Here is a 27,856-nt window from a genome sequence, read left to right on the forward strand (position 1 = left end):
TTACTATTTACCCCCATTTTGCCATTTGATTCTTGCCGAACCACAATAGAAATAAGTGTTATACACTTTCTTGTGTTATCCGTGTATCTTAATGTACACTATATTTATGTATTTTGTGTATTATTTTACTAAATAAAATTAATCAATTGCTGTGGGCGAGATTATCTCGTTTCGCGTGTTCAGGCAGTTTGTCCCTTTCGGGATTCCGTACACGCTGTGTTTCTGCGAGTCTTCGTGTCTTGCATAACAAATAAGACGGAAGTGACGTCAGATGCAAGCTCCCTACAGTGAGTGAATTCGAAGATGGCGGAAGCTCCCTTACGGACCTGCCAGTATTTCTGTCACCGATGTTCTGAAGAGATTAGTCCTCGGCTTCCGGTGAGTCTGACACATAAATAAGTGCACTAGAGTCATGATGGTTGATCTTTTTGTTTATCAAGATGTTGCTTTGTTTGGGAAAGTCGCTAATTTCGGCTCGGATATCCGCTAGTTAGCATCGCTAGCAGCTAAGCTAATCTAGTTAGCCTGTATCAGAACTGCTAGCAAACAACCGTATCATCCCTCTTGTGTAAAACATGCAGCTTGTTAAGTATTGCCTAATGCTTTCAGACCCTTTTTAAACAGCACTAGTTAGCACAGTCATCTCATGGCTTTTCTCATTTTCATCCTGTGACCTATTTTTGCACATTACTGTACAGCTTGGACTTCAAAACAACCCATACACATACTCCTTAAATATGCCTACTTTAATATATATATATTTTTAGATTCTTTTTATTTCTTATTGTATTCATAGAACTACTTTTGACAGACTGCACAGAAATCAGAGGTCTGCTGTCTGGGTGAGCTGGCTAGTTGTCAGTCTAAGCAGTAATGTTACAGTTGGTTTAGTCCTAAATATTAGCTGTTTAACTCTGATACTTAAATAAATATTCAGTCAGTGTTTTTGTGAGTATGTAGAGGGTACATTAGTTGCCCCCTAAAAATGAAAAGTTCCTCTGATCATGATGCATTTTTGTTTTTATGTTCCTTTTGGTAAGAAAACACACTGGGTGAAATATTTTGACAAAATTCAAAAGTTTAATGGTGGCACCAGGAGCTCAAAGTTATGGAAAAAGCTGCTATTTTATGACAAAATGTCGATCACTTTTCATGAAACATTCTGGCACCTTATATAGTATACCAAATATCTTAGATCCACATTTTTAGTCCATATTCAAAATATATTATCAAGCACAGTTTGAGTTTTAGCTGTTCATTGAATCATTGTTCAACTACTTTTAAACAATACAAATGTATTATGAATCACATTAATGCTTCTCAATCCCTTGCAAAGGTTCTTAACATGATCTCTGGCTCACAAGAAATCAATAAATGGAGTCCAACATTGTGATTCAAACCTTACACGAAAACATAAAATAAGCGTTTTTTGGCAAAAAAAAAAAATGAACCTCATGGTGCCACCATTAGACTTTTTTGAATATGGTCAAAAAATTTTACAGGATGTCTTTATTGGTGAAAAGGAACACCCAAACAAAAATGCATCAGATTTTATGAAAGTGAGGGCAACTGATGCACCCTACTATATATATAAGGTGTGTATATGTATTATGTAAATCATCTTGCTTGCATTGTTTATGCCTATTATACTGTCAGTCTGGTTCTTAACTCCTTTCAGTCGACTGTTATGTATTGAGTGTATATTATCTCTTGGCCTGGATCTAGTTAGTGTCAGTAACTGATTTTCCGTCCCAGTGGATCTGATAACACTGCTGTGAGAAATGTCACTGTCGCCTGTCATGCTTGACCATCGCTTTTAATGTGCTGTTCAGCTTTATGGTCCAATATGGCAGCTGATCGAATGGTTTTCCAGAAAGTTCCTAAGCGTCGTTTGTGCCGACAGATATGCAGTGAGAGCTTTCTTATTTGTAAAGATCCTGGAAGCTCAGGAAAGTAGTGTGTGTGTGTGTGTGTGTGTGTGTGTGTCCTGTTGCTCGATTACTTTTTATAAAGGCTGAGAATGTCACGTGTATAAAGTGAACTTGTATTGTGTAGATCTTCCAGAACTCAGTGTGCGGATCTCCTGTAACTTTCCAGTAGCTACATGTTGTGGTGGTCTAGAGCGAACTGAGATGATCAATACCAAGTTGTTCTCGCTGCTCTGTGTTTTTAAAAAAACAACTTTTGCTTCACGTCTTGTGGTTTTAAACATTAGTTAAAGGAATGCAAGGTTTTGTTTGGTCTCTAAATAGGAACTGTGGTTTTTGTTGTTGTCCTATTTCAACAAGCCAAACGTGTCCATGTGGGGAAAGTCACATTTTGGATGCTTTCAGCAAATTTCTTTTGTCTGCTGCAGCTGACAGAAACCTCATGAACGAAGCTGTTTGACCAGAGTAATTTCACACGCTTGCCAAACTGTTTATATTTTGTTTAGGATTACACCTGTCCACGGTGCGAGTCTGGCTTCATCGAGGAATTACCAGAGGAGAGAAGGTATGTTCTCCTGCTTAATGAATGAGCTGTGGGTTTATTTTTTTGAAAAAAAAAAAAAGGTTTTCTCCAGTGTTTGCCAGGAGAAGACCAAAATCCTGCCATTGTTTTCTGCGCATAGTTTACTTGAATGTTCCTATGAAAGATGCACATAGACCAATCCCACCCACTCCATCAGAACATTTCCCTGATCCCACACACCCACTCCATCAGAACATTTGACCAATTCTTCCTCCTTCTGCAGGAATTTTCACCAGTCCTGCTAAATCACCTTCTGTTTTACATTAGTTTTTAAATGGGTTGTTTCTGTCTGCAGTACAGAGAACGGGTCCACATCTACATCGTCCACCGGTGATCAGAACCGTCATCCGTTTGAGGTGAGTGAGCAGTTTGGAGCAATTTCAGCTTGTGTCTCTTGTTTGTTACCCAACTGGAATATGACAAAACAGAATTTTAATTATGCTTTTTGTTCTAGCTTAGTTGTAGTAAGTGGGATTTTTTTTTTTTTTTTTTGGGTAACCCCGCATCCACACCAGCAGTGTTGCAGCTCGAGCAGCGTTTCATAAGTGCTTATATATTTAGTATAGCTGCGCGAGCATGTTTGACAGTGTACCACTTCACTCGTCTGTCTTTGCCGCATAAAATTCCACTTCCTTTCAAAACCGTTATTACAGGAGTCGTGCTTTAACAGCAGATATGGCAAATGATAATTTCAGGAACATCAGATGACTCTTCATCTCCTCAAATAAAGATATAAAAAGGAATTTTATAATTCAGTATATTCTATTTTTAGTGATTTCACTGTCCTTTTTGTGCCTACTGCCTCATATAGAGGCTGTAGCCACTATGCCATCGTGATGTAAGAATGAGTGAGTGTAACAATAGCGCATACGCATACAGGTGCTCCTATTAAAATGGCCGGTGAATATATACAGTTTGGTTCACCATTCGAAATAAATGGACTAGACTAAAGAAATCGCTTTCAGACATGTTTCTGCTTATTACCGAGGAAAAGTGTGTTCCTATTTTAAAATATACTCCAGGTCGTCCCCCTTTCCTCGCCTTCTTCGGCCAGTGGGCCCATGTGTGATGTAGATGTGACCCGCTTCGGAGTTGTTACAGGAAGTTGTCAAAGAGTATTGAGACAGCTGAGCTCTAGCGCCGGGCCTTTTCCGGGAAATAAGAGTTTCTGTCATGGCGACATCGTGTGTATGTCAGGCTTGGTTCGGAGGTTTCAGTTTTGAAAACTGTAAGAGTAGAGTAATATAAAGTACAGACACTTGGTATATTTTACTTCTGTGATTTTTAAATTGTTTATTTTGGATTATGCTTCATTTTTGTGGCTATTGCCTCATAGAGTAAATGTATTATTTATTTATATATATATATATATATATATATATATATATATATGCATGCTATATTTATTGTATGGACATGGTATCAGAAAATTTTATTTATAAGCAGTAGCCGCATGTACCCATAGGGCACCTGTTTTTTTTTTTTCTTCCTCTGTTCTGTTTGTGTTTTTGCTGTGAAAAGCAAAACGCTGCTTGTTTGATGCTAGATGATGCATTGCATAAATGCACTTTCGACACATGCACTTTCCTCTAAAATGTTTCTAAAATGAATGGGTGGTTTTGTGGCTAGTTTGTGGAGATATTGCGCTTATATTATGGATATCATGCTAGCCTGCTGCTATCAGTAAGACCATGACAACTGGTAATAAACTAGAGATATGAACATCTCCGATCAAGCAACATAAAACAATTGGATTGAAATGATCTGAAAAATCACTTGTTAGTGTGATCACGAGGTAAGTTTTTGGTGAGCTTAATTCATGGCTACTTACTTCGTCTTTAACTCCTGTCGGCAGTTGCTGACGTAGAGCGGTTAGAACCACGAGCGTAGTTAACCATATCTTTGTTGATCTCTCTCTTCAATGCACTTCGGTAAAACTGATCAGCCCAGAATGATGCAGAACTTGTTGCTCCATCGTGACAGCTGGTCTACCTTTCTTTACATTCTTGTTATCGTTGAACAGAAGCTTTTTGGCGACACTGGACGTTTCTTGTCGAGCTAGGTATTTGGTCTGCTGTTTTGCGACGTAGCTCATGACGTTCTCTGTACGACAAATATTCAAAACATCTTCAGAAGACAATACAAATGCAAAGTTGGGCGCTGCATCGTCATCACGAGGTTCTTTACGTTCAAATCCTTTACGAATCATTTTTCGTAACATGGTCACATATGGGGCGGCACGGTGGTGTAGTGGTTAGCGCTGTCGCCTCACAGCAAGAAGGTCCTGGGTTCGAGCCCCGGGGCCGGCGAGGGCCTTTCTGTGCGGAGTTTGCATGTTCTCCCCGTGTCCGCGTGGGTTTCCTCCGGGTGCTCCGGTTTCCCCCACAGTCCAAAGACATGCAGGTTAGGTTGACTGGTGACTCTAAATTGACCGTAGGTGTGAATGTGAGTGTGAATGGTTGTCTGTGTCTATGTGTCAGCCCTGTGATGACCTGGCGACTTGTCCAGGGTGTACCCCGCCTTTCGCCTGTAGTCAGCTGGGATAGGCTCCAGCTTGCCTGTGACCCTGTAGAAGGATAAAGCGGCTAGAGATAATGAGATGAGATGGTGACATATGCTGATGGTGAGCTTCTTGAATAGCTGATAAAACTTCGACTCTGCAACACTGATACGTAGTGTTGAGTACGAGTCCAAGTGCCTTGTGTAGCATGAAAAAGGAACCTGTGGATTAGCAAAAAAAAGGGCAAAAGCAAGTGAACCGTCTAAATGGCCGTCTTGCCGTTTTCTCAGAATGTGGACCCGACTCTGTTTACCTTCCCACATCCGTACGGCCAACTGGCTCTGGGCATCTTTGGAGAAGGTTTTGATCTCCGGACGGGCATGCCATCTGAGGAAGGGCGCGACACTGAGAACCAACGTGAAAGGGAGATGCCATCACGCCAACGCTACGGGGCCAGACAACCTCGGGGGCGCCATGTTCCCCGGAGACAAGGGACACGGCACGAAGGAGTGCCCACTCTAGAGGGGTGAGTACTGGACAGGACATGCAGTTATTGCCAAGCAGTGCCAACTTTAGAGCAGTGATGGGACAGTTGGCACGTAGTACCAGTGCATTTCAGTTTGAGTGTGACTTGATTGCTGTATGGGCTTTGTCCCTCTGTTGGGGGAGATAATTTGCTGAAGGAAAAAAAGGTCAGGTTTAGCAGCACATCTAACAAAATCACTTTGTGTTGATATTAAATTAACATCATATGGTTTAGGAACCATGTCTGTGTCTCAAATACAGCGTAAGGATTTGTTTTTGTTTCAACAGAATAATTCAGCAGTTAGTAAACGGAATCATTGCGCCAACAGCTATGCCAAACATGGGAATGGGACCATGGTATGATGATGCAGAATTTACACTTATAAAGTTTTAAATGAAACAATTACTACTACTTTGCCACATAGTCTGACCATTTTTATTTTTTTTTAGGGGAATGCTACATTCAAATCCAATGGACTACGCCTGGGGTGCCAATGGATTAGATGCCATTATAACACAGGTATTACACCTGACAGGTTTCCATCATTCTTTATTGCGAAAATTGCTGCTGTTTTCTGAAAACAGAAGTCGCAAGTCATCACTTGTTTGTATAAAAAAAAAAACATGCAAATCTGATGTAATTAGTCAAACCAAATTGCAAATTTTTCAAATATGCTGTTGGGCTTTGAATATTTATTATTTTTTTTCCTCTCTTCTTCTTAGTTATTAAATCAATTTGAAAATACGGGTCCACCTCCTGCAGACCGAGAAAAGATCAAAAACCTCCCGACAGTTCAGATCACAGAGGAGCATGTGGGTGAGTCGCTGCCCGTGGTGCGTGTTTATTACTGCTGCATTGTGGAAGGATATGGACTGGAGAAACGTCTGACTAGTTTTTTGCTACTCGTTTAACCGCCGCGAATGATTTCGATTGTGTGATAAACCGTGAATGTGAAAACAGCTGGTTTGGTTGGTCACCGCTGATCCTGATTTCATGAGATTTCCCTGTGAGGTAAAGCACTCGCTCAGTGGGAACACAAGCACGTCGAGGGAACGCAAGTGTATTCTAGTGTATGTACAGTACAACCTGATATGCAGGGTGTCCGCGGATCCTTAAAAAGTCTGAAAAAGTCTGATATACAGTATATGGCGTTTAAGGCCTTAAATAGCCTTATATTTTGCTAATATTTCGAAGTGTGGCATTAATTTTCATATGGGTGGCATTAAATTTCATCGGGACAGAAAAATATATGTTTGTACATTTTTTTTTTTCCGTGCTAACGTTGTTCAAACAGCGCATGTCAATGTGTAACAAGAAGATGGCAAAAAGACCGCTCTGTACCTAAAAGTACAGGCGTCACACAACACTTAGGGGGCAGTGTTTTCCTTATAGTGTTGTGGGAAAAGACGAAGAAGTGGTTTCTTTAGCGTGGCAGACATGTAGGATGGGGAAGTGTAAGTTTAGGGACAAGTGGCTTGAGGACCAGAAATATAGCGGTTGGTTGTCAGAAGCAACGTCCGAAAATGAAGCTCGGTGTAAACTCTGCAAGAAAGACATAAAGTTGAGAACAATGGGCTCTACTGCCCTTGACGCTCACATGAAAGGGGAAAAGCATAAACGCTTTGCCGCCAGTCAGGTAACAACAGTTCCCATGCAGATGTTTGCAGCACCGGTTGCAAACGTTAGCGCAAAGCCCACTTTCCCTTCGGTGCCTACTTCTCCCAGCACAAGTGCCTTCGGTGCTTTCGCCTCGACCGCTACACTTAAGGCTGAAATACTGTGGGTTCTGCAAACGATTGACCGACACCACTCCTACAATTCGAACGGAGACGTGGGCACCGTCTTCAGGGCAATGTTCCCTGATTCTGAATATGCAAAATCGTTTACTTGTGGAAAAGACAAGATTCTGTTCGTAAACTGGAGATGCACTGATTAAAATATAAATATGCTTTGACCATAATAGCCTAGAGTCTGATTTTTTTAAATATTTTTTCCCCGCGGTAGTGGTCTTATTTTTTATTCTCACAGGTCTTAAAATGGCCTTAAAAAGTATTATTTTTGGTTATCAGAAATGTGCAGATACCCTGGATATGTAACGAGTGAAAAAGCTGATCATGATGTATACTAAGAACAGGCAGCATAAAACACGAAGAGAACTTATTTTAGAAGAGTGTTAGAGAGAATCAGGAGTGAATAGTTTTTGAAGATTTTTCTTTGTAAATCACTACTGGCATGTGAGATATCCAACCCTGAGCTCTAACATGCCGTCTGCAAGAGGGAAGCTCGATCTCATGGGTTCTTGGAATGGACTGATCTTCAGCTCCACGAAAAAGTGAAAGTACATCTTCCCAGTTCTGTCACCTCTTGTTGCTCAGCGGAAGGCATTCCATCCCGAGATCCCACCAGATACGATTTCGTCTTGTGGCTGTGAAAGAAGCGTATCTGCAAAGTCAGTCTGTCCCAAATGTTCAGCTATATATGAGCAACAACAAGCTCCAGACGAGTGTCTGGAAAAGACCAGGCATCATCATTTTTCAGACAAATGATGAGGAATTGGATTCGACACCTGCCACAAGTGAGACGCTTCAGTGACAAAACTGGTGTCTGTGCCTTGGTTTTGTGTGCACTGCAAGAATGAAACGATGCACTTTGTATTAAAATAGCTGTTCTCGGCATGTTTTTGTATTCGGCATCATAATAATGTTGTCCCGGATATCACCATTTGTTTATAACAGTACTCAAAATACTACCCTAAATAAGAAAAACAGTACTTGATTGCAGATTTTAAATGAAAAGAATCTTTATTCTCTTATAAACACAATATGAATTATCATATAATGTAGATAAAACTGTAGCACAATGCTGGAGGCTTGTATCAATAAGATTACAATGTTGGGTTCATGATATAAAAATTGAATAAGAAGTATTTTTTTATTTTACCAAAAAAGCAGCATTTATCAACTTTAAATATTCCTTTTGTTAAATGAAAAATCTTTTTAATTTTCTTAATAACAAACAATAATTATTTACCCACATTTGTAAAGGTTAGAGTAAAATATACTAGCCTACTGACTAAAATATTCCTTTTATTCAAAATGAGTTAATAACACAACCTTTTTCTTAATAAACTTTTATGAACATTTGTACTACCTCCACTTGCTTCTCTTCTTTATCAGTCGGCAGTCTGTAAAAGAGAACTCTGATTTCTTGTTCAATGTATTTGGACAGCCACACAACTGCTCTTTCCCATTTTCGATCTGGTGTTTTGTTTTTTTTTTTTGGGGGGGGGGGGGTTGCGTTTCTATTTCAGTCCTTACAGGTGGGGTTTACATTAGACCGTATCAGCGGATCATCAGATTAACGTTTTTAAAACGATTAGCGTGCACACAGCAACACCAATACACGATTCGCGTGCACACAGCAACACCAATACACGGATACGCTCGGCTCCACAGGCATTCTGCGCTCCACATCACTCCGCCCTGAACAGCGAGTGCCCCCTGGAGGGTGCGCACTCTGGCCCTGCGCAGCTCACAGAGCGCGCAAGTGAAGTGCACGAGCAGTGATTCGGGACTGAGCCGCTGTGTGTGTGATCCCAGCGCATATCACTTACCACTTGCAAGTGGAAGGATGGCAAGCCTAAAGACAATCATAACTACACAATGATCAGTATTTTCATACTTTTATACTCTTTAATGAAAGGTGATACAAGGCGGAAGTCCGCGCCGTTTTTCAGCAGTCGTGTCACATGACCAACACCAGCGAATCAGGAAGGTGGATGTCACAGTGACGTTGTCCAATGACGACGCCAGCTAGAGCTCAGCACAGCGTATCCGCGTGTTCTCAATGTTTACACAGCACCGGACCAGACACGATCTGGATTGAATACGTGGACCCTGGCGGATTCCCATTTCCCGGCATTTTAATGTAAACGGACAGTGAATCCGGGAAGAAAACGAGACAGATACGGTCTAATGTAAACTTGGCCACAGACTGCCAGAGGCAGTCGATAGACTAGTGGAATTCCTCATGCACTCACGCACTGGTCGAGAAACATGTATAAACTTCTGCCATGACATGGCGAGACGCAGTATAAATACCGATACGCGGGTTATGAGATTCTCATTCTCGCCTTGCTCTTGAGAATTTATTGGATTACTGTTGAGATGAGTGCAGCCCTCTGAAGTAGCAGATTTGCCTTCACAGGCTGTGCTTCAGAACAATTGTATTTATCCCTCTTAAGTTTGGTGAGTTGAGTTGAGTGCCTGTGTGTTGTTGGCTGCACTCGCTCATTCACTTTCTATTTACGGTTGTGAGTGTCCTTGCATTGGCACTCATTGCTATCAGTGTTAGTCAATTTGTTAGCCTAACTAGGCCTCCTCGAGTTACCTGAGAAGTTTTAGTTGAGTGTCTGTGTGTTACCAGCTCCACTCACTGATATAATTGGCACCACTTATTGCAAGCAGTGTTGCTTGAGTTGTTTAGCTTAACTAGGCCACATTGGGTTTTACCTGAGATTGATTTGATTCATTTATTTATTTATGTTTATTTTTGGTTGAGTGCCGATCCACTTACGGATTGCCTAAACTAGCACCTCTGTCTCAGGTGGGCTTACTTGAAAACTAACATTACCTACCACTGACTGGATTGAAGGGAAGCTAAGGTAAGTAGCCTGCGAACTCTCCTCTTGTGGGTAACATTAATGTTTATTGGGATTACTGAGCGATCGTGTTTGACCGGCTCTGCTCTAGTATATTTCTGAATGAAATTGGTATACTGCTAAGACTACTGCTCATGGCTAGCAGTACCAATACTGCTCTACAGTGGATTAACCTCAGTGATTCTATACCTGCTAGCTACTCGCTGTAATCTGAGCTGAATCTATTGCATCATGGAGTTTGTCTGGTGTGTATAGTGTCATAATGCATTGGATGGGCATGATTGTTGCCCATTCTGTATGGGCATTGACCACCTGTGTGAGTCGCTGACCAACCCATGCCCGACCTATAACATGATGCCCTTGGAGCTGCCTCGCCTGTGCCTAGCCTGGCTAGACCCAGACTCTGATACAACTCTCCCCCTCCACCCCAGGGGTGAGCGCTGATGACAAGCAAAGGAAAGCTGTGGACCCACTTGGTGCTAAAGCGAAGAAGAAAATCCTTCGCAGACATGGCTTGTAAAATAGCTGAGCTGTCATTTCGTGTTGAGCACCTACAAGCTTGGTTGTCTGCTGTGTACCCAGCTCCTTCTGACAGGCTACAGACTGGAGAGGGGCAGAATAGAATGTCCCACTCGCAGCCTTGTCACAGCTTCACACAGACTCATTCACTTGGACTCAGGCTATGTCAGTTGCTGCCTCTGAGTCCCTGTTGACTGCCGGCTTGGCCAGTGATTATGGTGAGGATGGGCCTGCTGCAGTGCCTTTTCCTTCACCCCATTTGCTCAGTGGGAGTGGTTCAGATCCCCAGAGCTCCGCATCAGCATTTAACTCTTCAGTGGCACCCATTCCAAGCACACTTAAGGTAGCTTTGGCCCGCCTTAAATTGGACGACATGCAAGCTACACTGGGAACTTCTAACCTCTTGCCCCAGCCTGCAGGGTTTTCTGACAAGCTACGCATCACCAGTAAAGTCAGGACACTGCGTCTTGTCACAGAGGCTTTTGAATGATTAGGGCATGCAGACCTGACTGTACTATTCATGTACTTGCAGCAGTGGTGGAGCCTGACACTGTTGGGGTTGGGAGAATGCCCATGGTGGAGCCCTGCATCGCTTCTCTTCTCACCTGATGAAGCCTTGTGGCAGGTAATTTGCTGCCCAAATGCAGAATGCCATTGCACAGACAACCTCCTGGGTAGAGTTTACAGTGCTACAGCATCTCTGGGTAGAGTAGGTAACTCTTTAGCTTACCTGCTTCTGGCCATGTATACATCACTCACGTCCACTGCAGATGTTAGACCGAATAAGTTAATGGACACCTCTCTTCAGTCCCTTGGTGCCATTGCTAATGAATGAGTCCAAGGGTTTGACCAATTAGTACAGGCCAGGAGGCAGGTGTGGTTAGCTCAACCCCACTGCCAGAGCCCTGTCGAAACAGCTTGAGAGCCTTGCCCTTACTTCCAGGACAGATATTCAGACCTGTGGCTCAAGAGGCCCTTGAACACCACAGGCTTGTCTCTGAGACTCAACCACCTCATTGGCCCTTAGCCAGCCTTTCGGCACCCCATACAGGCTCCTGAATCATAGGGCTGGGACCACACCTTTCGTCATCAGGCTGCTCCCTACTGTGGTTCAGCCTCTCTCTCCTGCTGGCTGGGGATACGCACCAGACCTTGGGCATCCATCCAGCTGACAGGAGCCACACTCTTTCAGACCATCAGGGACCCTACTTTGTTGACCCCCCCCCCCCCCCCCCCCCCCCCCCCCAAAAAAAAAAAAAAAAAAGATACCAGAATTGCTGACTCCTTTGGGACTCCACTTCTGGTGGGCTGGTTCACAGGAGCTCAACTCAGCTACTTGAGAGAGAGATGACCTCCAATCGTAGGCTCCTGCACATGCTTTTGGAGGGATATCGTCTTCAGTTTCGCCATTGTTCCCCACAATATACCATGATGCAACCCACAGTCGTCTGCAACCCCAGACAGACATGCACTCTTCTAATTGAGGTCCTCAAGCTCTTGCAGAAGGGTGCAGTAGATCCACAGGTTCACCCAGATGGGTTTTACTCAAACCCTTCTTTGTGACAAAGAAGTAGATGGGGGTTTCAGGTCCATTCTGGACTTGAGGGGACTGAATTGTTACCTCAAATGCCTTCTCTTTCGCCTGCTCTGCATCAAGGATGTCACACAAGCAGTTATGTCATGCATGGTTCAATTCAGTGGACCTGAATAATGCATACTTTCATGTGCCTATTGCGCAAGAACATGGGCGCTTCCTCAGGTTTGCCTTTCAGAGGGGAGTATTTCAGTATTGCGTCTTCCCATTCAGCTTCTCTTTAGCTCCTTGTGCGTTCACACACTGTGTGCAGATTGCCCTCGATCCCTTGCAGCGTCAGGGGCTACTAGTATTACCATATCTCAGTGATTGGCTGCTGATTGCACGTTCTCCAGAACCGGTGGCGATGGATACTCACCAACTGTTAGATCATGTGACCGCCCTGGGGTTTACCATCAATTGGGCAAAAAGTTCCCTCACTCCCTCGGTCAGTGGAATTTATAGGCATGAAACAAGACTCCAGGCAGTTGTTGGCCTCTCTAACTTCAGACAGACAGCTTTCCATCGGAGGCACCCTTGCACTGGTTTGCAGGGGCCATCACTTGACTGACTTGATCCTACTTCACCCTGCAGGGCTCCTGGCTGCAACAACATTGGTTGTGAAACTTGGCCTCCTGCATCTGCGTCCTTTTCAGTGCTGGCTAAAGTCCAAGTGGCTCTCCCCAGCATGGCTTAGGTACATGCTTGTCTGTATTTCAGAGTTGCATCAGGGCACTACTGCAATGGCATCAGCAGAGACTTTTGCTGCGTAGAGTGCCACGACGGGAAGTGCTGACAACAGATGCCTCCTGAAGAGGATGGGGTGGGGTCTGGAACCATCGAGGAGTACAGGGCAGCTGGGGGCCAGAACTCTGCTCACAGCACATAAATCTGCTGGAGTTGATGGCTGTCTGGTTGACACTTTGTCATTTCAGTGCAGACCTGAAGGGGAGGCATGTGTTGATTCAGACCGACATCACTTCAGTCATGTTCATCAACCACCAAGGGGGCACACAGTCCAGATGGTGTCTGGCCCTGACATAGAAGCTTCTCATCTGGGCAGACAGGCACCTGCTGTCTCTCAGCGCAGCACATATCCCAGGGATCGTGAACAGCACAGCAGATGGCCCTCTTTTGGGGAAGTCTACGTGCAGGAGATTGGTGTCTCAACAAGGAAGTGGCTCAGATGTTGTGGAGGACATATGGCAAAACAGAGGTAGATCTGTTTGCCACCCAGCAGTCACTGCAGTGCCCATCTTGGTTTGTGGAGATGGACAAGCGTGGGTCCCTAAGCCAGGACACCCGAGCTTACGAATGGCCCAACCACCTGCTTTATGCCTTTCCTCCTCCCTCTTTCATCTGGATGACTCTCACTCGCATCCAGGAGATAGGCTGCCGAGTCCTGTTAATTGCTCTTCACCTCCTGTCCAGGCCATGATTCCCTTTGCTGCTGTCTCTGCTAGCATCCCCACCCAGAGAGGCTGAAACTTTTGTTTATGGCCTCTGGGGTGGAGCGACAGCTTATGGCTTGTTCACAAGGGGTTTGAGACATTTGTTCTGGATGCCCATGCCCTATCAACCTGCAGCATATTGGTCATTCTAAAATTTGGGATACATTTTTGCATCTCCGAGATAAACCTTTTATTTTCCACAAAAGAAATCTTTTATTGAATCAGTTTTGAACAATAATGCAAATTATGACACACCTTCACCAGTAGCAGTGCTTGATGTCCATTTTAGACCCAGTTTATCCATAAAACATTAATTAATGATTCCCACCCCCCACGTTATTGGTTGTCTTCGACTGATTCATATATTCAATTTGAAAAATCATGAAGTGATTTCAGTCTAACAATCTGTTTTTTGGGGCTTATTCTATTAACTTTTATCAAATCAATTGCATAGAAAGTCTATTTTCTATATTAGGTGAAATTTTATATAATATAAAAATTTTTATCCTTCCCAATGTTCTTGTCAACTCTGTTAACTTCATTACAAAACCACATAAAATCCACAAAAACTTTTAATAATATGCATGACACCTGCATCGAAAGCTGTCACTTCCTCTGGCGGAAAACTTCAGAAAGGCAGTGCGATATATTTCTTCTCTCATTAATTTGAACAAAATGTTGAGGATACACCAAGAGTAATTATTCATCAAATTTGTTTTTGTGATATTGGAGTGAATCTCTCACTCTTTTAATAATAATTAATAATAATAAATATGATGGGGCGGCACGGTGGTGTAGTGGTTAGCGCTGTCGCCTCACAGCAAGAAGGTCCGGGTTCGAGCCCCGAGGGCCTTTCTGTGTGGAGTTTGCATGTTCTCCCCGTGTCCGCGTGGGTTTCCCCCACAGTCCAAAGACATGCAGGTTAGGCTAACTGGTGACTCTAAATTGACCGTGAGTGTGAATGGTTGTCTGTGTCAGCCCTGTGATGACCTGGCGACTTGTCCAGGGTGTACCCCGCCTTTCGCCCGTAGTCAGCTGAGATAGGCTCCAGCTTGCCTGCGACCCTGTAGAACAGGATAAAGCGGCTAGAGATGATATGAGAATAAATATGATTAAAATTCATAAATTCTGTTTTTACTACATACCATGTGGTAGCTAGTTTGGGGTTGGCATGTGGAGTTAAGAGACAAAATTTGGGAAAATGTTATCTTTTATCAATTCTGTTAATGGATTGCCCAGTTTAACGATAAGAGTTGACTACAGTCAACACTTGAAATGTACCCGCAATTATAGAATGGGCCATATACGACAGGTGGAAGCTTGCATTTATTGATTTTTTTTTTTTTTGTATTTTTTTCTGCAGGGTTTTTCAGCTCGGTCTTTGGACTCTCAGGGCAAGTTTACATTAGACCGTGTCTGTCTCGTTTTCTTTGTGGATGCACTGTCCGTTTACATTAAACTGCCGGGAAACGGGAATCCGCCAGGGTCCACGTATTCAATCCAGATCGTGTCAGCTCCGGTGCTGTGTAAACATTGAGAATACGCGGATACGCTGTGCTGAGCTCTAGCTGGCATTGTCATTGGGCAACGTCACTGTGACATCCACCTTCCTGATTCGCTGGCGTTGGTCATGTGACGCGACTGCTGAAAAACGGCTCGGACTTCGGCCTTGTATCACCTTTCATTAAAGAGTATAAAAGTATGAAAATACTGCAAATACTGATGCAAATACTGCCCATTGTGTAGTTATGATTGTCTTTAGGCTTGCCATCCTTCCACTTGCAAGTGGTAAGTGATATGCGCTGGGATCACACACACAGCGGCTCAGTCCCGAATCACAGCTTGTGCACTTCACTCGCGTGCTCTGTGAGCTGTGCAAGGCCGGAGTGCGCACCCTCCAGAGGGCACTCGCTGTTCAGGGCGGAGTGATGTGGAGCGCAGAATGCCTGTGGAGCCGAGCGTATCTGTGTATTGGTGTTGCTGTGTGCACGCAAATCGTGTATTGGTGTTGCTGTGTGCACGCTAATCATATTTTAAAAACGTTAATCTGATGATCCGCTGATACGGTCTAATGTAAACACGGGCTCAGTCTTGTCCTGTGTCTCAAGTGCTTGAATATCTTCAAAGCTTGTTGGATGCTGGCAGGTCTGTGGCTACAATAAAGGTTTATGTGGCAGCTATTGTGGCCCGTAATGACTTAGTAGATGGGATGTCTTTGGGTGCTCACAGGCTGATTACAGCCTTGGGGTGCTTTTTGTCTCCGCCCACCAAACCGTGTGAGAAGTCCACAATGGGATTTGCTCTGTGTTGAACAGCCTATGTGAAGCTCCTTTTGAGCCAATGGAAACTTCTGACATTAAGTGGCTATCATATATAAAACCGCCTTCTTGTTGGCCATAACGTCTGCCAAACGGGTGAGTGAAATTCATGCCTAGTCAGTCAGTCCTCAGTGTATACATTGGGGCCCTGAGGATAGTTTTGTAACCTCATGGCCTAACCCTGGCTTTCTATCTAAGGTTTGTCACCCCAGTTTATAAATGGGTCCTTTTCTTGGCCGCATTCAACCCAGCAACTGAACCTAATCGTAGGGCCTTGTGTGCTGTCCGTACGTTACGGCAATATGTTTGTTACTTTGCCCTGGCGGGCCTTGGACCAACTATTTGTTTGCTTTGGAGGGAAAAATAATGGCTCTGTTCTTTTTCCAAATGAAGGCTTTCCCAGAGTCCTAGAGACCATCTCTGCCGCTTACTAGCGGTGCAGGCAGGCAGCTCCTGCACCGTTGAAGGGGCACTCAACTCAGGCTATAGCAGCTTCCTGGGCAGCATTGTGTGGTGCCCCCTGTCTGATATCTGTTCGGCTGCAACGTGGTTTTCTTCCAGCGCGTTCACCAGGTTTTATAGGCCAAGTTTACATTAGACCGTATCTGTCTCGTTTTCTTCGCGGATGCACTGTCCGTTTACATTAAAACGCCGGGAAACGGGAATCCGCCAGGGTCCACGTATTCAATCTAGATCGTGTCTGACCCGGTGCTGTGTAAACATTGAGGATACGCTGTGCTGAGCTCTAGCTGGCGTCGTCATTGGACAACGTCACTGTGACATCCACCTTCCTGATTCGCTGGCGTTGGTCATGTGACGCGACTGCTGAAAAACGGCGCGGACTTCCGCCTTGTATCACCTTTCATTAAAGAGTATAAAAGTATGAAAATACTGCAAATACTGATGCAAATACTGCCCATTGTGTAGTTATGATTGTCTTTTAGGCTTCCCATCCTTCCACTTGCAAGTGGTAAGTGATATGCACTGAGATCACACACACAGCGGCTCAGTCCCGAATCACAGCTCGTGCGCTATACTCGCGCGCTCTGTGAGCTGCGCAGGGCCAGAGTGCGCACCCTCCAGAGGGCACTCGCTGTTCAGGGTGGAGTGATTTGGAGCGCAGGATGCCTGCGGAGCCGAGCGTATCCGTGTATTGGTGTTGCTGTGTGCACGCGAATCGTGTATTGGTGTTGCTGTGTGCACGCTAATCGTTTTAAAAACGTGAATCTGATGATCTGCTGATACGGTCTAATGTAAACCCCACCATAGTTTGAATGTGGCATCACTCCTTTTGACGCATGCGGCTGTGCTTCCCAACTGTCTTGCCTGGTTCTGAGCAAGTTTCCTCATGACCTGGTTGGCATACATCTTCCACTAGTCTATCGAGTGCCTCTGGTGGTCTGTCAGGAGTGAAAAAGAAAGATGGTTGCATGTGTAATCGTGGTTCTATGAAGAAGTAGAAGACTGCCAGAGTCTCTGGTCACTCAGAAGGGCAAGAACGACCACTGAAAATGCCATGACCTGCATATCGGCATTTATATAGTGTCTCGCAGCATCGTGGTCGCATGATGACAAATTTATACGTTTCTCGACCAGTGCACGAGCACATGAGGAATTCCACTAGTCTATTGGCTGTCTCTGGCAGTCTTCCACTCCTCCACGGTTATATAGATAACCAGCGTTTCATGGCATTGGATCTGTGTTACTTCCACTTATGGTGAAGTTATATGCATTCCTGCAATTTTGTTATTGCATCCTCTGCTTTCGAAACAATGCAGTTACAGCTAGGAGAAGCTAAAATTACACAGACTGATCACGATTTTTTTTGCCGTCGATTTGAATTGGAAATTTGTATTGCGATATTGTGTGACGATAAATCATTACATTCCTACTCGTCCTTTTTTTTTTTTATAGTAACTGCTAATTCACAGGGTGAATTTATTTAATCCAAATCGATGGATTAAAAATTGTTGACAGTGAAGTTTATTGCGAGGAGATGTTTATTTAACAGTGCTTTGAAACAGTCTGAGATGTTTTTTTTTTTTTTTTCAGGGTGGAGATCTTTCCTGCTTCAGTTGTAGGAGGAGCTGCATTCATGTGTTTTGTTTTAGTAACTTGAAGGGATTGTGGGGGGGGGGGGAGAGGAACGACTGTTTTATAGTACAAGTGATAGAACAGGACCTACCTTGTTTCGTGGACGTTCAACATTTTAATGTAACCATAAACTGATAAAATGTATGACGTATCCATTGTTCTTTAATAAACATTGTTAGCAAGTTGCTGTGGAATAAATCACTGGATATGGATGTATTGTTATTGGAAAATAATCAACTTTGCATCATGTTGGTTCATGTCACCATCGCGTTGGTTTATTTTATTATAACGGAAAATCCTGTTTTGTGGTACGTTAGCTTGTTACAGAAACGGATAGCATTTTAGTTTTTCTTTTTCTTCCTCTCCGATATCTGATCCAGCATATTCTGTTAATGTCAGTCGAATACAGATATTGGATATCTGTCTCTAATGTTTAGCCCCGCAACATTTGAGTGTTTTGTTGACTTGATTATATAATTTGTCTCTGACCTCAGCCAACTCCAAGAGCTTTATTTACCTAAGGAGCATCATTTCCTAATGAGGACTTCTACATTGTTCTCTCCTATGCAGGAGCTGGTTTAGAATGTCCCGTGTGTAAAGAAGACTACACCGAGGGAGAAAGTGTTAGACAACTTCCATGCAATCACCTCTTTCACAATGACTGTATAGTGCCCTGGCTCGAACAGGTATCTTGCTCATCTTTTTCCAGTTTCTACGCTGCTTTGCTTTCAGTTTCTTTGAAATACTGTGGTTGTATTTGTTTCGATTTATTGCAGTATTTGCTCTCATTTAAGGCAGACAGTGTCCTAAGTATCCATCAGGACGATCATATAGAGGGCATTTTTGTGATGGCTGAGGCACCACATGTCCGACCAAAGATTTTTCATAGCAAAGCAGCCTTAAGGCAATTAGCATAATTCATGGTTCAGAGTTTACAGGCATGTGGGCCACGCAAAGCAAATCTCTGTGCAGGTCAGCTGTTTTGAAAATATAATATAAGAGACGATGCATGAACACTTGATCTCACAAGTATTTGTCGAAGGACCTCTAGCATTTTTAGTTTTTACAGATTCAAGTTCATCAGGGCAGATGTATTTTTATTACAGTGGTGCTTGACAGTTTGTGAACTGTTTAGAATTTTTTTTTTTTATAAGTCTGCATAAATGTGGCCTAAAACATCAGATTTTCACACAAGTCCAAATAGTAGATAAAGAGAATCCAGTGAGACAAAATATTATACTTGGTCATTTATTGATCCAGTCATACATATCTGAGTGGGAAGTGATTTTACATACCCCTTATAGTGTAGCTTAGACACATTATCAGTTATGTAACCTGGGGCCATTGGGTGTTTTGGGTCTTTCAACATAATCCACCCTCACCCAGGTGACCCAGCCAGGGGTGATCAGCCCCTGACTTGTGTCTAGATAGCTTTTGTGGTCTCTGCAGCATCAGTGATGTTCCTGATGGCTCTCTTTCTGTGCAGTACCCATATCCCCAACAGCTTGAGAGCCCTGTAGAGCAACTGGCCAGCAAATCCTCGGCAGCTGACTTCAATGGGGTAACAATGGGTCTTCCGTCCCCTGCTTTGGCATTTGCTTGTAAGCTCCTCGTACTTGGCTGTCTTCCTCTCAAACGCCTCTCCCATTCAATCTTCCCAGGGCACAGTCAGTCCCAGCAGGACCACCTGCCTTGATCCTGACACAAGAACCATGTCAGGCCTAAGCATGGTCACATCGATGGTGTCTGAGAATTTGAGCTGTCTCCCCAGGTCGTCCTTCAACTGTCAGTCCTGGGCTTTTGCTAGAAGCTCCCCTGTCAGGTTTGTATGCTGTTGTGGCTTCTTTCCAGCCTTGACAAAAACAATGGAGTGCTTTGCTGATTGTTGTTGCCTACTGAGAGAAATCCGTGTGCTGTGATGGCCTCTGTGATAACCTTCAGCACCTGGCCATGGCACCACTGGCAATGCTGCTCCCCTAGGGCTTTTGGGCAACAGCTTAATCCCTTTGGACATGGTGTGTACTACTGTACACATGAAGTTCCATAGCATTTTTCCTTGTGTCTGAAGGGGTTAAGATGTGTTCCAGGAATCCTCTTTCCTGGCACAGCAGGCATGCGGGGGGTTTCTGCCAGGCCCCAGGAGAATAGATTGGTTGGGCTGGGAAGGACATGGACCTTGGTCTGGTGTAGCTCAGCTTTCTACAATTCTGACCACAAAATCTTTTGGTCTATTATCTGCTCCCATAGAATTCATGACCCTTGCTGCTGCATCCCAACTATCTTGCTGGTGTGGGTTTCCTCCACCACTGCTTGGATTTTCTCTTGGACCAGCCGGTGTCTTTCCTTTCCCTGGGCCTTGTATTGGGGTCTTGGGATGCCGCTAAGTCCTACCTGTCCTGATGCAACTGTCCCCACCCACACATTGTGCCACAGCTGTGCTTCAGCCTGGTCAACTGCCTCCTGAGCCCTCCACTTCCTACCCATCCTCACATCAGTACTGGCTGAGGAGACTCTGTTATCACTGGAGTCTCTGTACAGCAGCACCTCTCTTGCCTGGGAAGCCATAAATTCTTCCAACAGGCTGCTAAAGGGGAGATGTAGCTTGTTCTTACTCCCATATATGGTGATGCTGCTGAGGCTACAGGGAAGACCCAACCACCTGCATAAAAAGCGGCTCTTCCTCTCAAAGCTCTCAACGCTGGTCAGTGGGATGTCGTACACCAGCAGTGGTGACCAGAGGAATCATGGCAGGATGCCATGCTGGTAAATTCAGACTTTGAACTTTCCTTGGAGCCCTGACTTGTCCACTGCTACAAGTCGGATTCCCAGCTCCCTGCCAGCTTCTTGGAGTGCGGTAGTATCCCTTGTTGTGCTGTTCAAAACCTTTCCCGGTCTCTTAACTGGCTTCTCAGTGATTTTGATGGGATCTGAACTCCTCTTAGGGAGAAACCGAACTTGTCCACTACCTTTGCCTTCCTCACCACTATGGATTGGTACTTGGATGGTTTAAAGTCCATCCAGGCCCAGTTGATGAGGCATTTAAGACCGTGGAGGATCCATCTGCAGCTTGGTACTGATGATGTGGTCACTGTCGGATCATCCATGAATCCTCTGATGGGGGGCTGCTGCACGCCTGACCTGGTGATTGGTCCCCTGCACACCACCTCTCTGCTTGACTTAACGAGCATGTTCATGGCCAAGGCGAACAAGATCACGAAGATGGTACACTTGATTATGCCCTTCTCCAGCTGATGAAATGCAGATGTTGCTGTTCCAGAGGTGACTCTCAAGCTGAAACAGCTGTAATAGTCCAGAATGAGGTCCCTGATCTTGTCTGGAACATAGCGTCAGATGAGAGAAGTTTCCACCAGGTTGTGTGGGATTGACCCATATACGTTGGCAAGGTTGAGCCACAGAACTGTTGGGTCACTGTTGCCTTCCCTCACCTCCCTGATCAGCTGGGTATGTGCTCCTATAGGATCACATACCTACATAGGATCACATAGGATGCATTGAGCACTCCTATGTGCTCAATGCATCCTGGTACCTTCAGAATTCCACCTTTGTGTACAGAGGTGTCTGTGTGTTCCCCAGGAAGAATTCTGTGATGCGATGGGCAACAATATGAAAGAATATCTTCCCCTCAACATGGAGGAGTGAGACGGTCCTAAACTGGTCAGTGGTATTCGAATTTTCCTCTTTAGGGATCCAGACACCCTCCACATGTCTCCACTGCTGCGCCACTTTTCCCCTCCTCCAGATGACCTTGATGGCCTTCTAAAATTGCTGCAGGAGTCTAGGGCACCTCTTATAAACACGAGGAGGCACTCCATTTGGACTTGGTGCCAAGCCAGACCTGGCTGCTTTGACAACCTCCTTCAGGGCTGGCTCCTTGAGATTGAATGCTGTGGTGGGTTCTGGAGAATGTCAGGACATCTGTCCGTGAACTGAATCTCAAGAGAAAGTGGGTCACGCAGCAAGGCAACAACCAAAGTACACAAGTCGTTCCACCAAAGAATGTTTACAGAAGAAAAAAAGTTCATGTTTTGCAATGGCCAAGTCAAAGTCCTGATCTTAATCTTATAGAAATGTGTGAGGAAACCCACCAACATCCCGGAGCTGAAGCTGTTCTGTTCAGAGGAATGGGCTAAAATTCTTCCAAGCTGATGTGCAGGACCAATCAGCAGTTACCACAAACATTTAGTTGTGGTTATTGTTGCACAATGAGGTCACACTAGATACTGAAAACAAAGATTTGCATATTTTGCCACTCGCAGATCTGTAATTTTAGAACGTCTTGGTCAACAATTAAATAAACAAGTATAAGCTTTTATATTATATTTTTTGTTTAATTGGGTTTTCCTTATCCAGCTGCGTTTGTGTCTATACACAAACACTGGTACTTAAGTTTTTGAATCCTTGTTTATTCAGAAATATATAAATATAAGGGTTCACAAACTTTTAAGCATCAGTGTTTTGTGTATATGTACACACACCACGATATTAAAATGTAAAGCGTCTTTGTGATATTTCGTAATCCCAACTTATTGTGTTTTGTTGTCTGTCTTTCTCCACAGCATGACACATGTCCGGTGTGCAGGAAGAGCTTGAGCGGCCAGAACACAGCCACAGATCCTCCCGGCTTATCAGGAATGAACTTCTCACCTTCTTCATCATCATCGTCCTCCTCAAATTCCCCCAGTAACGAAAACGCTGCCAACAACTCCTAAAATACCCACAATCCCCTCACACACACAGGACGTGACCAGGTTTAATCATGTTTAAACTCAAATCCCTCATAGGCCGTATGAGGTAAATTGTAACTTGCAAGCCCATTCCAACCCCCTTGGCTCGAAGAACGCTTTGGTTTAAAATGTGCTTTTTGATTGAATATTTAGTTCTGAAAAGTTCTCCACAAAACTGACTGCTAAATTTGAGTAATTTGGTATCAAAATCTGGTGTAAATATTCCAGCGCACATTGTTTTACTATTGTGAGCCAGTGAACGCATGAATACGCCTGGGTGCAGGCACCACGTGACGCAGTTTATTCAATTATATTCTACTGGTAGGTCAAAGGTTGATCAGCTGAGTAAACAAAATGGCGTCGCCCGCAATACCACGGACCGGAGATTCTCCGATAAATCCAAAGTGTTTTGTGCACTTAGAATTCTATTATGGACGTGAACGCACAAATTATTACAGATGTGCGATGCGCAAAGATTGCGGAATGTTCAAAAAAGTGGATCACTCTTCACGGAAGAGAGAAAAACATGGTGGGAAAGTTGGTAAGCCAAGGCCTATTGGAACGTTTATGTATTTGTGACCGAATTCCCTGAGGATGCAGCTCGGGTGATTTGATGCAATGGCTCATCTTAAGTCCGTGTGACACATTCCTGATGCCTTCGGAGAGCTTTTTGATGCAATTCTATGGTATTTCAAGGAGGAACAAGCTCTCTAGAGGAGATTTTGTTTGTGACGCACATCCACCTATGAGCATTAAGAATATACATAACTCAAGACATGCTCAAGGGGGGTTTGCAAGTCGTAAAGATTTATGAAAAGGAACAGAAAATGCCAAACCGGTGGAAAAAGGTCCTGCCGGAGGGTACAAGCAAATGGGCACTTGTTGAATTCATTTAGAAGACTTGGATATCGTTGAAGCTAGCATACAGTGTTGGTCTTGTGATCAAGGTGACTCATGGCAAAGTTTGCCATCACTTAACTTGGAAATGAGGCAGCTGAGGGCAAAGATCTTTTCTGTGATCACGAAGAGGCAGACACCAGACGACTTCTGCAAGCAAAGCATGCTCGTACATCACATTCCAGCATCATAATTGGTCACCCAGATACAGATGTTGCTATCATTGGCCTTCGCATTCTGGAAAGCTTCAGTGGCTGTGTCTTCCTCATGACTGGAAAGTAGAGTACAGGTAGAAGCATAGACCTCACACAGATGCAAAGCAAGCTGGGTGCAGGCTTTTTTTAGATGTCTTTTTGGACTGCATGCCTTCACACAATGTGACTCAACAAGTGCCTTTTATGGGAAGGGAAAGCACGGAGCACTGCAAGTTCTTGAAGATAACCCTCATTTCTTGAATGTGTTCACAAGTCTGGGGAATCAGTTTTGCTCTGATGACGACATCCTGAATTCACTGGAACAGGGAGTTTGCCTCTTGAATGGTCCAGCCCACAAAATAAATGATGTCTGATACAAGATTTAAAAAAAAAAATTTTTTGTTCAGCAAGGGAACAAAGCTTGGCTCCCGTCAAGATTCACTGATCCAACATTGCAAGTTACAGTGCGCAACTTGCAGTTCGCAAGAGGGCTTCATAGCAGCAGACTCTTGCGTCATCACCCACTGGACATGGTTGGGAAGTGGACAAAGGAGAGCTGACCATTGTATGGATTATCTGACCACCGGTTCCAGAAGCTCTTGTGCAATGTGAGAGCTGCAGCTGCAGGGAAAGAAAGGTGCACAAGGTCGACGTGCTTGCATTTCGGCAAGCACGTCGACCTTGTGTGCATTTCCTGCTTTCTTTGCCATGTACGGACATGCAGATGTGTGAACTGTGAATTCCTAGCCTGATGAGGATGATAATCGGGGATGAAGATGATTATCCAGAAGACCTGTCTGATTGCAGTGAACCAATGTCGAGCAGGTACTGTACATTTTTCATCTGAAGGTCTCAAGGACCCAATTGGATGGAAGCCTTGTTCAGTATTGGGTTGTTCTCAGAAAAGATTGTACAAGATGAACTGTCTTTCCTGCTCAGTCATTTAACCCATTGACGCCTGAAACGCCTGCAAAAAAACGTCTGCAAATGTCTAAGCCAGTTTTTAGAAAAGGTCCCCATCTGCCTGAGGGTTTTCTGAAATAAAAATAATTAATTGAAAACGCCTATGAAAAATTCAATATCTCAGCCTCTGAAGCACATAAAGACATGAAATAAGTTGCATTTAAAAGATAAAATTCTCTGCTTTTATTGGATCATGCTCATTCAGCATTAACACGAACACATTTTTATAAAAAAAAAAAACAAATCTGGCATGCGTCTTGAAAATAATGACAAATCAACAATGCTGCGTTATGCAGCAACCAGCATTTGGGGCAATGTTGCGTTATGCAACAACCGGCGCTAGGGGCAATGTTGCGCGACGCAGCATCCGGCGTCAATGGGTTAAAGGGGAACTGAAGTAATTTTTAAACTTGCTTTATTTCTTAACGTGTTAGTTACGTTTTCGGTTTTAGTAACCTTGTATCGTGACTCGTATTGGCAACTAATTACAATTAAATATTATACTTATCGGCCTATTCGGTTTTTAGCCATGTTGAATTTAGTTCGTTTGGTCCACGGCAGGCGTGGATCTGTGCGATCTTCACGAGACTTGTGCGAGACTTCGAAACGTGAAGAGTCAGCCAGGTGTCAGTGCCGCCATTTTGAAAACTGTTTTCCAAACGAAATCTTGCACAAAAAACGAGTTTGAATGACGATTACTGTCTACTTTTTTCAAACTTTCCTGATTGCTATCAAAACAAACACAACTTCCGGCTTGATTACGTCAGCATTCGAAAGAGCGTGTGCGCGTCTTTTGACGACCCCTGTGTCTGAAATCGCTCCCTACTCGCTATATAGGGCACTATATAGTGGGGACGCCATTTTGTAGTGCTGTCCGAAACCTTAGTGAGGATTATTTACATCCTATATCGTGCACTTAAAGTATCCCACAATGCATCACGAAAAGTAGTGTACAATGATGGTCACTAACCAAAGCAATATATCCCATCATGCATTGCAGTCACGCTGAAAATCAAATTAAAAGTCTTAAATTTGATCTAATAAAAGGCAGCGGCAAAGAAGAAATTATTCAGCCTTGATTTAAAAAAAAAAAAACCTGAAAGATGCAGGTACTTTGTATTGATTAATGTGGGAAATACGCTCAGTATAATATGGATTTATCACAAAAACACATGCATGTATTTATTATTTTGAAAACCCACCAGCTGACTGATCTGGCATGTTTTAATTGTGCGACAGTAATGACGTAAATACCAGCGTGACGGACTAGTGTCCGAAAGCGTTTTTTTTTTTCATTTTACCAATGAGCTCGCTATATTGTCCTCCTATATAGTAATTCCTAATATAGGGAATAGGGAGCAGTGAGCAATTTCGGACACAGGGAACGTTGGTAATTTTTGATTTCCGCTCTACGTTTTACTTCCATCCTACGATGTCTCGTACAGGTCTCAACGAATCTTGTTTACGGCCATTGCTTTGACGTATGGACTGAGATATGCTACGTAATATTTCAAACACTTATAACTTGCTATAGCAGTGACGACATGGCTATCAAAAATGCATTCCGATATTTAATAAAATGAGAAATAGAAGTTTGATGATAAATTTGCCTTCAGTTCCCCTTTTAATAGGAGTGAACAACGTTTTGGTTCAGTGGGCCTTATTTTTGGAAAAAATAAAATTATTTTCTAGTGCTAGCTGTTCATTACCTCAATCATAAGGATTTTGATGGTTTTGTCATTTTCCTCTGTTTGGTACAAGTTCACTGAATTTTGAAAGGTCCTGGAGGATTTGTTATGCTATTTTTGAAATGAACCATAGCATCAAATCACACAATTAACAATTTGACTAATCTGCAAATTTGACGTTTTTTTTTTTTTTTTTTTTTGGAGAACTTTTGGTCTGGCGTTTGAAATCCATATGAGAAACCATATATTCATTCTCAAAGTAGACCCACGGGGGTTGGAACGAAATTCATTTTCTGGGCACTTGTCGATTTACACCTTACGGCCTTTCACTCTAATCTTACTAATGCAGTCCTGAAGAGCCAGGAATGTTCTAGTGCTCCAGTTCACTCTTGTCTGCCATTATTGAGAATAAAGTGAGGTCAGAATTGAAACCTGATTGTCTAGAATGCACCCTTTAAGACCAACGCTTCATTATCTTCATCATTACCATTGTCATTATCATCTGACTCCCTGGAGCCAACGCCAAAGGACATGTCGAGAAACCGAGGAGAGAACACGCGTGCACACGCACCACCATGTTGGCTTTTTTTTTTTTTTTTAATAAACACGAGCAGTCCTGTACAAACATGGAGTTTAATTCAAAAAACGACTGTGGGGTCAAATAAATGGAAAACAAGGGATGAACATCCTACGATGTATACAGAGCTCTTGTAGATACACACATGCGCCTGCACACACATTCTCACACCCAGCCAATTACAGGATTTGTATGTCATTTTAATAGACTGTTAGGTCTCTCATTTCCCTAAAGGGAAAACCTTCAACTAGAGCTCTTTTTGTTATTAAAATGATTTTAAAATTCCTATACATCAGTGGCTAAGAGGTGTACTCTGTGAAATAGGCATTTAGTGTATTTATTGAGGGGGAAAATGAAATAACATGAATGAAGAACATTTACAAAAAAAAAGACGTTTGGGTAAAGTATTTATTTGCACAATTTTATTTTCCCTCATGATTAGAACAATGAGCATGAGTGGTTGTGAATACAGCGGGTAGAAAAATCACTCAGTACGTGTCATTTTTAAGAATGCTTGGAATGTTTATGTAGTTTTTCAGGCTTTAATTTACATCCACACAACTTCAGTTTTTCCTTTCATTCTCAGACTAATATTACTTAAAAAAAAAAAAAAACCTGTTCATGCCCCCTCACACACACA

The 27,856-nt window shown here is 43.4% G+C and overlaps 1 protein-coding gene across 2 annotated transcripts; it reads left to right on the forward strand.

Annotated features, from left to right (window-relative positions):
- The first annotated feature begins 269 nt into the window (after positions 1-269).
- On the forward strand, positions 270-27,506 carry LOC132871741 (E3 ubiquitin-protein ligase RNF126-like). 2 transcript variants are annotated; one of them, XM_060906206.1, is made up of 11 exons: positions 270-378; positions 2,435-2,493; positions 2,807-2,867; positions 5,302-5,537; positions 5,825-5,893; positions 5,987-6,056; positions 6,260-6,353; positions 18,723-18,838; positions 19,639-19,713; positions 19,814-19,974; positions 22,730-22,864. In XM_060906206.1, the coding sequence occupies exons 1-11, from the start codon at positions 304-306 to the stop codon at positions 22,761-22,763; spliced, it is 1,050 nt and encodes a 349-aa protein (XP_060762189.1). In that variant the 5' UTR covers positions 270-303; the 3' UTR covers positions 22,764-22,864. The 2 variants fall into 2 exon arrangements, with proteins under 2 accessions (XP_060762189.1, XP_060762191.1); XM_060906208.1 differs by lacking the exons at positions 19,639-19,713; positions 19,814-19,974 and having other exon boundaries at positions 22,730-27,506.
- The last annotated feature ends 350 nt before the right edge of the window (positions 27,507-27,856 follow it).

The sequence above is a fragment of the Neoarius graeffei genome, chromosome 23 (assembly GCF_027579695.1).
Source record: "Neoarius graeffei isolate fNeoGra1 chromosome 23, fNeoGra1.pri, whole genome shotgun sequence".
Taxonomy (NCBI): domain Eukaryota; kingdom Metazoa; phylum Chordata; class Actinopteri; order Siluriformes; family Ariidae; genus Neoarius; species Neoarius graeffei.